This window comes from Marmota flaviventris, chromosome 7 (genome assembly GCF_047511675.1).
Source record: "Marmota flaviventris isolate mMarFla1 chromosome 7, mMarFla1.hap1, whole genome shotgun sequence".
Lineage (NCBI taxonomy): Eukaryota > Metazoa > Chordata > Mammalia > Rodentia > Sciuridae > Marmota > Marmota flaviventris.
This window is the reverse complement of record NC_092504.1, coordinates 47,716,714-47,733,943: the sequence shown is the minus strand read 5'-3', so window position 1 is coordinate 47,733,943 and position 17,230 is coordinate 47,716,714. Positions and strand designations below refer to the sequence as shown.

At 32.7% G+C, this 17,230-nt stretch overlaps 1 protein-coding gene across 7 annotated transcripts in view; it reads right to left on the bottom strand.

Annotated features, from left to right (window-relative positions):
• Adgrl3 (adhesion G protein-coupled receptor L3) overlaps window positions 1–17,230 on the bottom strand; it is a 759,373-nt gene that overhangs the window by 316,546 nt on the left and 425,597 nt on the right. For all 7 annotated transcript variants that reach the window (XM_071614317.1, XM_027947334.2, XM_071614313.1 and 4 more), the window contains one exon: window positions 16,981–17,090. In XM_071614317.1, the coding sequence (XP_071470418.1) occupies window positions 16,981–17,090 (110 nt within the window). The remainder of the gene's footprint in view (window positions 1–16,980; window positions 17,091–17,230) is intronic.

Sequence of the window (17,230 nt, the reverse complement as noted above, 5' to 3'; positions counted from 1 at the left end):
AAAGAAGAGATGATACAACTGCTGCAGAAATTGAAGAATGAATTTGGAGAAAATAGAATTTGACTCAAAATAATTTTTGGTGATTTCTGATAAATATAATTAGCAAATTGATAGAAAGTCTAATACTGAAGAAAGATAGCTACTAAATGCTTAAACTAGTATAACATTAAAGTAATCCATAAATACATATCTTCCAGCCTTGCTGCCATTATAGACATGAATTCGTATATATAGGGATGCCTCATTTTTTAGTCAGTGCAAAGCCACCTTTCTTCTTCTATTGTATTTTGATTGAGTAAGCTCCCTACTACTGATGGATGTTATGAGAAACTCCAAAGTTTATTTCAGGAGAACTCCAAATCAAATCACTGCACAATATGTGAAACTCATGCCTCAAATGTCAGCTAAGGCTAATGTCAGCAATGCTATGGGGTCCCCATCACTTCACTAGAGAACGAAAGGTCACAGGTTCAATCCTATTTGGCTTTACCCTACAGCAGGAGCCATTGACTGCCTTCAGCAAACAGATTATCTTGTGTCAAGTGGATGAGTGCCTCCCTGCTATTTGAAAAATAAAACAAAGAAAGTAACTCTTAATAAATTAAGAGATATAATCTTACCAATGAAGATTTAAATATAATTCAACTTATCAAATAGGAAGCAAAACAAAACTAATTTTCACCAATAAAGAATGACTGAATACATCACACATCAAACTATGATGTATTATAAAGCCCTTATAAATAATCAAATAAATTTATACTGGCTGACTCAGGGGGAATTTTAACAATAGGTTTTTCAGTGAAAAAAAAAAAAGTCTACATAATATGATTCCAGTTTTTATGTAAAAATTAAATATATGTACAATTCTCCAAAGGAAACATGAACACAGAGAAAACTGTGAGGAATATATACTGTTATGCATATGTGTGTAAAATATAATTTTATCCTTGTAAAATCATATGTATTATATTTGTAAAGTAACATATAAAATGATGTTCACTTTATTGGCAGTGGAATTTATATCAGTAATAGAAACTCAAGCAAACTTTCATTTTCATATGTATTTTAGTAGTATTTTTATTATTTGTTTATTCTTTATGTAAAAAGAAAAAAAGATTATTTTAGAGAAGAAAAAAATGAGGGATGGAGCTGTAGCTCAGTGGTAGAGCACTTACTTTGCAAGTGTGAGGCACTGGGTTCGATTCTAGCATCACATAAAAACAAATAACGGCATTGAGTCTATATACAACTAAAAAATATTTTTTTAAAAATAAGTGTCTTGAATTTAATTTAATCCATCAGCCTGAAACATGTCATGCAACCTATTCCTGTTAGGCACTACACAAAAATATTGCAATCCATACTTGATAATCAGGTATTCTTGGTCTTTACCAAGGAAGTTTTAATGCATTTGGTACTGAATGTACTCTTTTAAACATACAAATTTGTAGTTAGTTAAAACAAACCCATGGTAGGCTGAATAATGCCCCCCAACCCTCACAAAGATGCCCACACCCTAATCTTTAGGACTAGTGAATATTTACCTTTCAGGGAAAAGGAATTTTCCAGTAAGACTGAATTAAGGATTTTGAGATGAGGAGATGATACAGAATTATACAGGTGCCTCAGTCTAACCATAAGGGTTTTTATTAAGGGGGTAGGAGTGGAGGGGAAGAAGATCAATGTCAGAGATAAGATGTGAAATTGGAAGAGTAGACTATGGGAGTGATGTACTTTGAAAGAGGAAGAAGAGGTGGCAGGTGGCTTCTAGGAGATGCAAACAACCAACCAATCAGGAAACATTTTTTTTTCCCCAAAAAGACTACAAAAGGATTGTTGCCCTGCCAACACTCTAATTTAGATTTCTGACTTTTTTAATTCCAACAGATGAAACCTGTGTTGATGTAAGTCACCAAGTTAGTGGTTGGCAATCTAATATGATAGCAACAGGAAACTAATGCAAAAGCTTAACAATTATTAATGGCAACAAGACCTTACAATAAGATGCAGTTCAGGGCAAAAGTTAAGGAACAATCAGCAGTGATCGCCCCACTGCCAACTTTACTTTGTCTCCATTCTTGTTATGACAATAGGTTCCTAATAATGATTCCTACTTACATCCTGATAAAAATTCTTTTCAGATTAATCTAACTTTGACCTGGTCCCATTTCTTTTAAGCAACAAGCTACACAGCAGTTGCCTATTTTGCAATACATAGCTGGTTAGCCAAGAGAAAAACAAGAGTCAAAGGCACTTGGATGAACTACTTGACTTATATTCCTATTTTCTTTAATTATAAAACAGAAGTCATATCACATAACTAAACAGATTGCCATAAGAACACAATGATACCATAAATAAGTATTTCAATGCACTTCTGGTTTATGGTACTTGCTCAGTAAATAAAATCTGCTGTCAGGAAAAAAGGTCTTAATTTTCCCTAGCCATTTCTCATCTTCCTTTTTTGATTTTGAAAATCAAGTAGAGGAGTCATATCTATTTTTATTAAACACTCTGAGTACTCTTTCTCAATCAATTGTTTGCTGAGCTGTCAGTTTCTAAGTCATTCCAGCTTCCACTCCAATCAGAGAATGAACTGTTCACTATTTAATGGTTAATTTGCATCAAATAGTTTCCTAGCAACCACCACTAATATAAAATTAGATCTGAGTTTTTGTGAAAGTCTACAATCTACTTAAAAGGTTTGAAGATAGATGAAGAATAGTTATTTTCAGAATTTTAACTCTTAAAAACACCCCCAGATAGAATATATCAAGATCTTAAATCAGGACTGCACAATAGTCTTTAGTTATTCAGAAACGTGGGATTCAGAATTTAATAATTCAGACTTTTTCAAGTATAGGTGAGTATCTACAATGTATGGAAGATCTGAAACTAATTAAAGATTTTATTAGTGCATATTAATTAAACAGAATAGTGGGTTCCATTTGTAATATTCCTATATGCATATAACATATTATGATCATTTCCACAAATCCCAAAATAAATTTTCATTAACACAAATTATGTGATGGAAGCCGTTCTAATTATACTACACATATTACTTATTTGAATACTCAATATAACTCTGAGGAAGGTGCTATCACTGAAGAAATAAATTATTTCTCTAAATCATCAAATTCACTTTTATATACCTAGTTAACAATGAGACTCTTTATCCCTAATATTCATCAAAGAGGAAAAAAAAAGATCTTGATTCCCACAAGTTAGGTGAAAGAAAAAAGGAAGAAAAAAGGAAAGGAAAAGGTCACCATAGCCCTTATAGTTGGACCCTATTAGCTGTGGATCTTCAAAACTTTTTGAACTAATGATAAATGGAATTTTTACTGAAGCACTCCCACTGGTGTTCAAGCTACTGCCTCAAGATAGAGATAAGGCATTTCAACTTTGGAAAATATCATCTGATATCCCCAAGGAGTAGCAACTGGCAAGATCAGACCAAGTAACATAATACATCACAAACTCTTGAATTATGTATTATAATCAATGCAAATAAAAAATGTAGACCAATATTGATAAATGGCTGAAGGGGTTAAAGAACTAAAGGCATATAATAACATATATTTCCCTACACTTATCATCAATTCTTAAAAAAAGGGCAGTACACACCATCTGTTGTCTAGCAATAATAGATAATTAGTGAGTTTCACCATTGGTATTTGAGCCCACTTAATATTGGCATTAGTCAGTGCCTTTTAAAATGTAATGGTTTTAAGAGTTTGTCATGATAATATACCTCTAGCAATAATCTTCTGCTAGGAAGAGACATTTCTTGATATTAAGCTTGATGACTTTGAGTGCATAACTGTTGGAAAGTAATAGATCTGGACAAGATGAAATTCTGCCATAACAATTTTCTATTAGATTCTGATACAAATGATTAACCAGCTAGTAAGTGTATTGGTTTTGAGCAATCAGAATGAATCCAAGAGGAAAAAAGTAAGCAACAAATGTATTTCATTTTCAATAATTTGAATATGCTCTCACTTCTGAAAATTTCCTCTTATCTTGAAAAACAACATCAAATGTGTTGTCTAAATGTAAGGAGAATAGAAAAGAGAGCCAGTCAAGGAAGGTCATACTAAATTGAGGAAAACAGTTCAGTTCTGCCTTTTGGAGAGATTCATTCTTCCCTTCTGACCACAATTCCATAATTTTGTGTGCTTATTTTTAAACTACAGACAACTTCGGCAACTTTTAAGTATCTATGTAATAGAGCACCGAATTCATCTGAAGCTGCTCTAAAATCTGAGACCATAAAAAAGCTGCTTCAGAAATTTGGATGCATACTTTGGGTGCAAAAAGCAAATTGAATAGTATGCAGTGATTTACTGTATAAAGCATAGAAAAGAAAAATACACAAACACCTTCCTTAAAAATGTTCATTTACTGACTTTACAGGCAATTTTGAAATAAAATTTAAGAGAAAGGCCATAATGTTTGAGATCCAACCACTTGTATAAAGACTGTTCCTTTGTAATATTGAGAAAGTTGGATTTTTGGTATCACAATTTATCATTAATCGTCTTAATTATTGGCCTCACTGATGGCAAACAAAGGACAGAAGTCTATGCTGTCATATTAAGACCACTCTGAATTCTGAAATTTCCTCTAGAAGAATATGAATTAAAGTGAGATACTAGATACAATGCCAAATTTCAATTAACAATAATATATTTTAATATTTTTATTTGAAAGTAAGTCTTAAGCACTCTTTCATCTTTAGTCTGTACAGAAACTATTTTGGAAATTTAAAGAACCAGAGTAGCTTGAAGGAAAAGAGAACTCAACTAGCAATTAAGAGTCAATGAGTTCTAAATGTATAATCACCAGCTATCTCCCTATCAGTCTTGGATTTTTCATCTACAAAATAAAAAAAAAATAAAAGATGGGCTTAGATTTTTTATAATTAAATTCTATGGTTAAAAATTAAAGAATGTCTGTCTAGCCCCATATAATAGGTGCTCAGTTAGTATTTGAATGGACTAAAGGAACAGGCTGAGTTTCACCTGGAGATGTTTTTGGGACACTGTCTCTTCCTTTATTATGTGTGGGAAGAAATGGGGCCAAAAGTAAATATCTTAGTATCAATTGTTAACCCTAGTGGAGGAAAGTATGGGAAATGGGTGACATCACTAATGTTACTAGTTAGCTTGGGTTTGATCCATGCAATTGCTAGTACCACTAGGTCTAGTCCAAGGCAAAAGCAAAGAAGGAAATTTAGGTGATAAAAGAAACCACAGAAACCTGGAGGCCTGACTGTGGATTTGAAAAATTTGATTATGAAAATTATGATTGAGCCTAACATATAGGTATTTAATGTCTAATTAAGGATTCAAATTGAAATTTGAGGTTAAAGAGCACCCCATAACAAAAAACTGGGCTAAGAGCAAGGACATATGGAAGATGTTCTTGTAACTAGTTCTGTGTGGTTCAGAGCATACCTCAAAGTCTAGAGGTGATCTGAAAGTTAAAAAAAAAGGGGGGGGGGAATTAAGGCAGAAGGTCTGTGAAACTACACTGGACGTCAAGGGAACTAGAGAATCACATAACTTGACAATGCCTGGAGTTTCCCAAATCCTTGGGATAAATTGACAGCACTACATAATTCCAAGCCTCAGGGCATTATGGCCCTGATTGTCAGAGACAAGGAAAATGAGTGGGATGCGACAGGCATATTAAGTTGACTGGTTACAATGTGATGTATGGAGTATTTCCAATGTGGCTGTCTTTGTAAAAGGAATTTTCATATACTTCATTTTGACAGAAATTCTTTAAATTGATTACATTCCTATTTCCTATGTGAAGAGAATGATTCGCAGAGCACTAGAGCATAGCTAGTATCTAGCAAAGCCAGAACGTAAATTCAACTCTATTTGATTTTAAGGCTCTCAGACTTAATCACTAAGGTAGAACCTCTTATGCTTAAGAGAATTTAGTAAGGTAAAGATGGAGAAAATTCAGTAGACTCTGGCACAGTCAATGTTAAAATTAGAAATACACATTTGTCTTAGAGATTTACTTAGAACAGCTACTTCTTTGTTCCCATATAACTTATTCTTCTATTATGTTTCTGTACTAGTTGAATCAGGAAAGCAATTCATACAGAATATAATATATTCATGATATACTGTGTTAAGAACTAGATGGCACTGGATTTTCTTCCCAGCTTTTGGTTCTATATTGATATGATTGTTTAGTGGATGAGATTATGATGAGTAGATTAAGGATTCTTGGAAGTTAGGAACCAGTGATGTTTACATAATTGGGAGTAGTTGGACTTTGGACAATGTTTTCAAGTGACTGAGTTTCAAGGATTGGTCTAGCTAAATTAACGCACACAGAGCAGGATTGGAAGTCCATAAATATGAATTTAATTCAAGTACTATAATATTAGGAAAAATTTCTCTCTGTTGAAACGTAAAAAAAAAAAATTAAATGAAAACTCCCTACATTTATTCCTTTCATTAATGTAGCTAATATATGCACAGCAAACTCCTTTGACCTATTCACCAATTTTGCTGCCTTATGTAGAGAATATAAGTGCAAAGTAGTGAGATTGACTTTAATAAATACTAATTTAACTTGGGTTAAACATATTCATAAAGAAAATAAAATGACTTATCCACAATGACCTATTTTACATCTTACATGTAGTTACTCCATGAGAGAAGGTATGTGTATATATACATATTTTTTTTTCACATTTTAAAAACAGTATGTCAGAAGTACATGATAATCTTTATTTAGAAAGCAAAGCTGAATTACAGTAGATGGGGTAGAGAGAGAAGATGGGAGGGGAGGGGAGGGGAGATAGTAGAGGATAGGAAAGGTAGCAGAATACAACAGTTACTAATAGGGCATTATGTAAAAATGTGGATGTGTAACCGATGTGATTCTGCAATCTGTATTTGGGGTAAAATTGGGAGTTCAAAACCCACTTGAATCAAATGTATGAAATATGATATGTCAAGAGCTTTGTAATGTTTTGCACAACCAATAAAAAATAAAAATAAAAAATAAAAAAAGAAAGCAATGCTGTGTTTATTAGTCCATATCCTAATTAAAAATATTGTTTTTTTCCTTTGTACTCATCATTTTTGATGAAAATACAATACTATAATAGGTTGCATTAGTTTCTTATTGATGCTCTAATATACTATCACACACTTAGTGGCTCCAAACAACACACATTGTCAGAATCCAAAATGTGAATTGTTTGGTTTTTTTTTTTGTGTGTGTGTGGGGGGGTCTTACCAAGGATTGAATTCAGGGGTACTTGAGTCACATCCCCAGCCCTAGTTTGTATTTAATTTAGAGGAGTGTGTCATGGAATTGGTTGGCTTTGAACATGTGATCCTGCTGCATCAGCCTCCTGAGCTGCTGGGATTACAGGATGTGCCACTAAGCCCAGCTCCAAAATGGCTCTTAAGGGATCAAATCAAAAGATTTCATCACAGTTGTTTACTCTGGGTTCTCTAGGGGAAAACTGATTTCCTTATAATTTCCAAGTAATAAAGGCTGCCTATATTCATTCCTCCATTTTTCAATTTGCATTGCTACAACTTCTGTTTATATTGTCATATCTTCTCTCTCCAACACTGACCCAACTGTTATCAAATCAGGCCCACTTGGATAACCAGGAAAATCTCATCTCAGGATCATTAATTTAATCACACTTCAAAGGCTTCTTTGCCTTTTGGTAACATATCACAGGTTTTGAAGATTAGGACACAGGCTTTATGGGACCATGATTGAGCCTAACATATAGATATTTAATTATTTAACTTTAGAACTTTTGGAATTTATGGAAGGGTATTGAAGAAATTTTAGGCAATGTAAAATGTTTACAATATTCACAGAAATTATGGTCATTTACCATCGGAAAAATTCCTCCACATAGAAAAAAATGTGAGTTCCCACCTTCCTAACTTCTCATTTTAATAAGGTAGCATGTTAAATTTACATAGATTAACAAAGTAAATTCTAAATCAGTTAATATTTTCTAATTTTATAAAAGAATAATTGGAACAGAAGAAAATTAACAATGCTAATTCACTGTTTTAACTGATTTCATACTTACTTAGATATATTTTATCAGAATAGTTAACTCCATAAATCTCACGCAACATAAAGTCTACTACAGACTGGGTATACCTTATCTAAAATACTTGGGAGTGGAAGTATTTCAGATTTTTGAAATTGTGTATACATAATCAGATGTCTTGGGGACAGGACTCAAGCCTAAATGCAAAACTCATTATGTTTCATATGCACCATATACAGATGGTCTAATGGTAATAGTTTTTAATAATTTTAGAGCAACTATGTTGTTTTTTGCTTTTTGTTTTTTGGTACCAGGGATTTAACCCAGAGGCACTTAACCACTGAACCACATCCCAGCACATTCCCAGACATTTCATATATTTTATTTAGAGACAGGTTCTAATTGAATTGCTTAGGGCCTCACTAAGTTGTTGAGGCTGGCTTTGAAATCACAATCCTCCTGCCTCAACCTCCTGAGCCACTGGGATTATAGGTATGCCCATCACACCAGGCTGCAACTGTGTTTGGACAAGATTTTCCAATTATATCAGTATCCAAAACATTTCAGTTTTTAAAGCATTTAAAATTCCAGATTTTTATGTTAGAAATATTACATCTTTATAAGATTTTCAACACAAAGTACTTTGGGGGAAAAGCTCACCTTTACATGTTTTCACTACTTTTCTTCCCCAATGTTCTATAATTTATAAACAAGACAATTTAACCTCATATGTTTGCATGTTTACATTAGACAATTTGATTGTCCTATAAAATTTTCTTTGAATTAAATTTATGTATGGAAACACTATAATTTTACTATTTCAAATAGAGCAAAATGAGCACAGTTAAGCTAACCCTTCAAACTTTTAGTTATTCTATAATGAATATTTACTTCCTAAAACAAATATTTTCCTACCTCTGGCAAATCAAATTCATTTTTTAATATTCTCAAATCATCTTGCTTCCTCACTAATTAGCACATAAGTGTACATTTACATATGACTAATCTTCTATAGGTATATGACATACTATCTAAATGTTGACATCGTATGAGAGTTGGTTTATTGGATTAAGTTTGCTTTTTGTTATACTAATATAATACAGTATTTTCTACAATGTATACATTTTTTAAATTTTTATGGGGTGTTGATGGACCTTTATTTTTTTGTTTATATGTGGTGCTAAGAATCAAATCCAATGCCTCACATATGCTAGGCAAGCATTCTACTACTGAGCCACACCCCAGCCCTGCAGTGTATTTTAAAGAAAAATTTATTTTTGCAAATATATTTTGATTCTCAATAAATCACAGAAATTTAAAAGACATCACTGCTCATTATTGATGGTGGCAGTTGTTGAGAGGTGGTCAGGAGCTCCAAGAGGTTTTCCTACTCTTTGGCAGGAACACAGTCACCTTACCCTTGTACCAAAAAAAGCAGAACTCTTCCCCTGCTCAAGGCCTGGGTAACTACATGCCCTCTGCTTTGAACCTTATTCCTTTGGCCTTTGCCCATTTTTTTCTTGTTCTTCAGATCTTATGAATTCTCCATTTAGAGAAGCCCTTGATTAATCCTGGTTTTTCATTCTTTTCTATCCTTGAATCATGTTTGCTTTCCATTTGCATTTTATCATGAGCTTTATTTCATACACTGGTTCATATGTTCACTATTCAAAGGCAATTAGCACAGTGATTGATAGTTGGCATGAATCAACTGATAGAATCATCGTCCTTTTACATCTATGAGAACCAAACTCTAGAACAACAGTTGCTAATTTAAATATCTTCAGGAGCCAGGAAACATTGAAAATGATTATGAGTCCTGGAAGACAGAAAATAGAAAGGCATGGATCCCATGTAAGGGCCAGATCACTCACCTCAAGACCACTGTCCGCATAAGGAGTGCAGACTCAGGGTTGCTCCAGACAGGCTGAATCTGACTTGAAGGTGTTCTGGAGCCTGAGGAGGCCAAACATAGCCTGAACCTGGCCCATAGCCACAAACCTGAACTTTTTGTTTTAAAGTTCACACAGAAATATGATCCTCCTTGCTCACATGTTGGTGATTTGCCAACCCCACTCCCCTACCCTGTAAAAGATACTCCAGTAGTGGATTTCATGCTGTCTTGATGTCTCAGCCTCAATTATTATAGGAATTAGGTCAGACAGAACATTTTTAGAACTGATTTATCTGAACAAAGTCCTCATAACTTGGTATAGGTCCACTAGGTCTTGCTCTCTAGATCAGTGGATCTTATATTTTTGGAGGCCTGGTTTTTCATTTCATTGTGGAACTAATACTTCATAATTTCCCCATTAACTGCTTCCCTTTTTAAAGTTTAAGTTAGCCAAAGTTGTTCTTGGCAGAAGTGCAAATAAATATATATATTTCTTATTCATGTATCAGATAATTACTCTTTTTTTCAAATTCTGAGGATTGAATCTAGAGCTATGAGCATGCTAGGCAAATGCTCTACCATAGTCTGCAACCATAGTCTTTAGATATTTACATTTTGGAAATACTTCATTGTCTTTTTCATGTTTGGCACTGTACACTGAAGAGTATTATATTCCAGAGAAATCACAGTAAACAGGGAAGTCCAGAATTTCTACTTTGTCCATTTCTGGGGCATTTGGATAGGTTGCAAATAGCAAAATGTTCTGGTTTTACATTCACCATATAATTATTACCTTACTTTGTCCCCTCTACTCAAAATTAGTGCCCTTTTTCCTCAAAAGTCCATTCATCCATTCTGATGTAGCTCATAGGGTCATTTTCTCTTCCAAAACTATCCTGAAGATACTCACCCCACCCCAGTCAGTCATCAGTCACTTTGGATCAGTGTCTTCTCAGTACATTGCTAATATGAAAGGCTTAATTGTGTTGCTGGACTAACAATCGTAACTTTGGGGACCTTGCTGAACTTGAGGCTAAAATCTTTACTAATTTTCTATTCCAAGTGTTTTTCTTAATGCCTGGCATGCAGTAGGTACTCAAGAGTAGTTGATTGATGGAAAGAAGGTAAAAAGAGGGTGGTAACCCAATCAAATGGCAAAATCAAATTGACACTAATTTCCATGCACATAAGAAGCAGTTGGACAAAAGTAAGAGTTTAGGATTAGAACATCTCCATCTATACTTCTGTTTTTTAAACCGATTACAACAATTTCTATGGATATCTAATTTTTGGGAACACAAAGGTTTCAATTAAGTATTAATAATTAATTCATTTGCAAAATCTTGTATATGTTAGGTACAAGATAGTGTGAAGGAGAAAGAAAGTATATGGGAGAGAAAGAAGCTCCTGTGAAGAAGAAAAAGGACAGGAGAAGAGAAAGGATGAATTTTATGACTCTCAGAAATACCATTCTAAAAAGATAGAATTTATATAACTGACACTTGCAGAGGGAGTAATGTTTAAATAAGAGATGATTTTTGTTAAATTTTAAGGATATGTACAGAAGAATAATACGAAAAAAACTTTTGGTTGCTAGTAACATTCCTGCAGAAAACAAGTATAATTAAACAAATTGAAGCAATGAAAATTTACATTTTTATTTTTATAATTGATCTTCGAATTAATAAGGTCTTGTTTGCATATAATACATTCTTCTGTTTATCATTCTTGCAATGGACATAGTAATTTTGGAGGAGTCATTTCCTTTTTATTTTAATCATTACCCATTCATTGAATGGCTCCTGTATGTCTAAAAATGGGAACAGAAAATAAGGTATTGAAAATTAAATGTACCTTAACACTTATTTTCTCTTTCTAAATGTAAAAATGTCAGTAAATTGTAGTAAAGTGAGTTAAAAATGTAATTGCTTAACTAGTAACCAAAATATGTATGTATTAAAATAAGCACAGATTTGAAAATGAATTGCAAAAATGTATTTAATTAATTATGATTAACTATTTAAATATCTGGGTTTAGTCAAAGCTTGTTTACTTATAAATTTTAATTTTCCAATAATACTAATTTTTTATGACTTTTCATAAAGACAATTACACACGTGACTATTCATATAGCTTTTAACACTAAGAAAGCCTTCTAACTAAGCCTTCTAACACTAAGCCTTCTAACACTAAGAAAGCCTTAAGAGCTATAAGATTAGTTTAATCAAATTTCTAGTAACTCTCCAAATTGTGTATTTTCCCTTCAATTTAAGAAAATCAACCATAAGAGGAATAAGAACTATGTGCTTTGTTATTCTGAAAAAGAGAAACAGAGACAAGCTGGATTGTCAGGGAAGAGGAGCTCTTTTGGAGTATAATATGCATAAAATTGTATTGTTGGAAAAAAACACCATTTGTCAGCAGGCTATAAAGATTCTTTGCTGAGAATATTCTAAGTAGGTGGTTAGTTGTTTAACTGTATTCTCTCTAACACAAGTCATCCCTGTAACCTGACTCAATGAAGGCAACTCTACTTGAAAATACCACATTTTCAATCTCAAATCAGGTCAAAAGGGATGGGGATGGGGCGAGAAGAACAAGGAATAACAAAAAGGGGGCTTAGGAAATAGTGAGGTTTAATCTCTTAAATACTTGGGTCATTTCCTGGGAGGAAAACATTCACTAAGAAGGAAAATCAAACCTCAAAAGAAAATACAGAGGCTACAAAAGACACTGGAACTAAGGTGTGACAGGAACAGAGAAAAGTATTGATTCATCTGTTACAGATTTTGTTAGAAACAGGGTATCTGTAAACACAGATAAGAAAATACACAACAGGAGAAAGTAGTTAAGACTTAATAAAGACTAAATAAACCATTAGGAATTCTGAAAAAGACTGATATAAGCCACATCATTTGATTCACTCAGAATATTCCCCTAAAGTCATCAGTATTCCATTATGTACCTATTTATTGACTTCTAAAATTCTGTGCAAGAATTATTGTAAGTTGGGCTGGGGATGTAGTTCGATGGTAGAGTAGTATTCCCTTCATATGGGTGAGGCCCTGGGTTCAATATCCCATAATATACACACATGCACACACACAAATTGTTCTAAGCTTCTTGGGACATTTGCTTTTCTTATGTAATACATTCATCTTTGTTGAATTCTTGTCTGCATTAACTCTAATATGCTACATTAGTATTGACATATTTTCCTAAAAACTTGTTTTCCTAAATTTCTCATGATAATAATCTCACCTAAAAAATCGAAGTTGCTGTAGAAACACATAGAATGTATATAAAGAAAGACAATATTGATAATAACAATATTTTCACATAGCAATATTAAGAAAACATTCATAAATACCAAATGTATTTTACTGTGTGTCACTCAATAGTGATGCATTCTTAGAAATGAATCATTAGGTGATTTTTGGCATTGTGTAAACAACTTAGAGTGTATTTACACAGAAGTAGCTGATATGACCTATCCTACACCTGGGCTGTGCAGCTGATTGCTGCAAACCATAACACATTACTGTACTGAATGCTGCAGGCAACTAAAACAAACCAAACATATTTGTGCATCTAAGCATATCTAAATAGAAAAGGTGCAGTAAAAGTCCCAGGTAACAGGAATCTTTCAGTTCCATTATAATTTCATGGGACTGTCATCATAAGTGTTCTGCCAATCACTACAATGTTCTGTGTCACACAACTGTTCTGACATGTTTAACAGTTTGTGGTCCTAAATCCAAAAATGGAAATAGATATTACTGAATCATATAACAGAATAGAACTTTACTGGGTTTGTTTATTAGGTATTTAATAAGAAAACTGTCAAATATTAAATCCTAAATCTGAAGTTTGCCTTACACTAATGCAATAAAGGTCTTTAGAATGTGATGGACATCATTTTCCAAAGTACATGTATGAAGACTTGAATTGGGTGTCAACATACTTTATATATAAACAGATATGAAAAATTGTGGTATATATGTGTAATAAGAATTGAAATGCCAAAAAACAAAACAAAGTACATGTATAAAGGCATGAAATGGCGTGAACATATTCTATATACAAAGATACGAAAAATTCTATTCTATATGTGTAATAAGAACTGTAATGCATTCTGTTGTCGAGTATTTAAAAAAATAAAATCAATAAAACTAAAAAAAAGAATCATGAAGATATTAAGTATAGCATTTCCTCAATAATAAAAATCATTTAAAACATCTTCCTCAATTACTCTTTAGAAAAGAGGCACATTCTAAGCTCTAGGTAGTATTTTTAATGGCACAAAGTAGTTAATGCCCCAAAGCTCCATGAAATGTTTTGGGAAAAAGCATAGGGAAATTCAATTGCTCTAAATAATGGAGCAGAAGCTTCTTAATAATAAATAGCTGAGAGACTAAGAAAAAGGATCTAAGCCCTTGAAGCATCTGTGCTCACCACAGGCCATTACCATATTGCTAAAAATTAAAAGAACTAAATATTAAACAAGATTAAATAACTCACAAAAGTATAAAGGGAAAAATCTAAGGGGAGAAGAAATATAGCTTGTCTTGGTTTTGCCATTCTCTCAAAAGTCTACATTTTACATAAACACGTATGTAGCCTGGTTACTCTTCAGTAAAATGACAACACTCATACCTCCAGGGAGGGTCTTGTGGGGATTCAATAAAATAATATATGTAACCATTTAGTCTATGTAGTAAATGACATGTAGCAAGTATCAATAAATGACAAGAATTTTAAAGAAGTGAATCTTTTCAGCATTGAAAAAATGAACTTTATGCTTAAGAAAACAGTTGCATGTTGATTAGGATTGATTCATCAACCAGGGAAGGTCTAAGGGTAAGATGCTGAACATTTTAATGGCTTACTCATGCAAAAGAACCCAGCCTTTTTGTTAAATAGTCAGACCATTTTCTAAACCCAAAGTGCCTGATCTTTGTATTGAATCAATCCACCTCTCCAATGAGCCATGACAGTTTACTTTAGAGTTTATACTTTCCTTTAGATTATTTTCTTTTAAAATCATGTTGAATTTAGTAAATGAATTCCAATCCTGCATTACATTTTTAACTGAAACATAATGAAAATAATTTAAACAAACATGACCATGCTATATGGTATAAAGTAAACCAACATATACAGTAGCTAGTAGGAACACCTAAGTTCATAATTCTTATTTAGTGGAAGAATCAGATAAATATTTTAATAAGGAACATATTCATAAGGCAGTCACTAAAGTTTCAGGATTATCAGAAATCTCTAATACAGGAATATTAAGGTAAGGAATTGAATTGCCCATCCCTAAATATTTATGAAAGAAAAGAAACCTGTGGTAAACCATGATCCTTTTAAAGTGTATGAGCAAGTTCTTATTTATATTGAAGTGATACAAGTAGATGATATTTTACCAAGAGTTGGCATAGGATATTGGAGTAGAGATCTCAAAGAAATTCTATTGAAATACAAGAAACCAAAGAGACAGCTGTGAAGTTTGTTACTATTAAAAAATGAAGATGAAATCTACAAACTGACATTTTACTTCTGCTTTCATGTTTCAAAGTATGAAAATGAAAAATATAAATGTAAGGTTTTTTTTTAAAAAAAGAGGTTCACCTTATTGTATATTTTAATAAAATGCCTTCCTAGAATAAGATTCTACCTTATTTCTACATATTTCACAAAGATCTTATTATGCAACCCAGGCATAACTATCCCACTTCCAAGATGGCCTTTGAATTTCATTTCCTTAAAAATTCACTCTTGAACAATAAATGCTCAGTAGGAGTTTTATATTTTTCATAGAAGGGCCTATAGATATAAAATTAAGAAACATAGTATAATTGAGATTTCAACAAAATGCTTAATGCTTTTTCATAACAAGGAAGATCAGTATATCAAACTTTACTAGGTTTAACTTTCTCTAATCAACCACACTACAGATAACAAAAGTTGAAACTGTCTCTTGATCTCTTTCATTACGATTTTTAATTTTTAATTTATTTCTTGGTGGTCAAATTTCTATTTTTGAAGCATGTTCATTTCTAAGTCCTGAGTAAAGAGTTGCTGCTTTAAATAAGTGCAAAACAGGCAAGTTTAGAACTATCTCTTGGCTCAGTAAACCAGCTGATCCCCAGATATTTTGCTCCTTCTGAGACATCAAAGGAAGCTGGAACCTGGGATTTGTTTATGATCCCAGGTGTTTTCTATCTTTGGGATGAGCTGAATATCTAAAATGAGACTACAGGATTTCCTGAGTGATTTTCACTAAAAAAAAAAAAAAAAAAAAAAAAAAATCCCATGAATAATTAACTAGTCACTTCAAAAAATTTTTGCGATGGTAAGTCTTCCTTTGGGTAAAAAATTCAGAAAATGTTCCACTTCAGATTGTTTGATATTTCATTATTCCTAAAGAAAAAAAATATATTCCTGGCCCATATCATATATCTGACATAAAGGTTGCAAAGATATCCTTCTGAAGCTTTAAAAAATATACTGTGAAGAATGCCTTAACTCATAAAATCCTTATACCTGTTACAGTCTATTTCCTCTGGAATATATTTCTAAATCTCCAAGTATTGACAGCATGTGAAGTTCAGTTATAATTCCTTGTATGAAATTCAAAAGTAATCAATTTCTGTACCACTATATGCACATTATTTACTCTATTTTCCCATTTGCTCAGACCTGGACAATGCAGGATTGGCATGGTACTTCTTCAACCTTTTCTTAAATACTTTATATTATTGTATCAAGAAAAGAGTGTCAAAATAGGTGCTGATGTATGGAAATATTAAAAATAAATACTGCAGGAATATGCAGGAAATATTTGATTCTTCCAATGGTGGGGAAGGTCTATGATCCTCAAAAGCTAAAATCAGCCCCCTTTTTTCATTTATATGATTACTTAAATTTTTTCACAGATAATGTTTTATAAATTCATGTAAAACAAAGATTAATATTTTTTTCTTACAAAAAAAGACAGGAATATACATACTGTAAGGAACACATTCATACTGCACTTCAAGGTATTTATAGGTTCCTGGACATGGGTCCGGAAAAACATCAGGGCCTGCCACCACTGCACATTGGGTTCTGTTATTGCATCTGAAATTTAAAAAAAAATGAAGAAACAGTAAGTTTGTGTTAAGTTAAATCATTATCAACATCAACACTAACTTTATTTTAGTTCTAGTTACCTATTTAAGAATGATTTTGATGGACTTAGGACTGTAGAGTGATTAAGG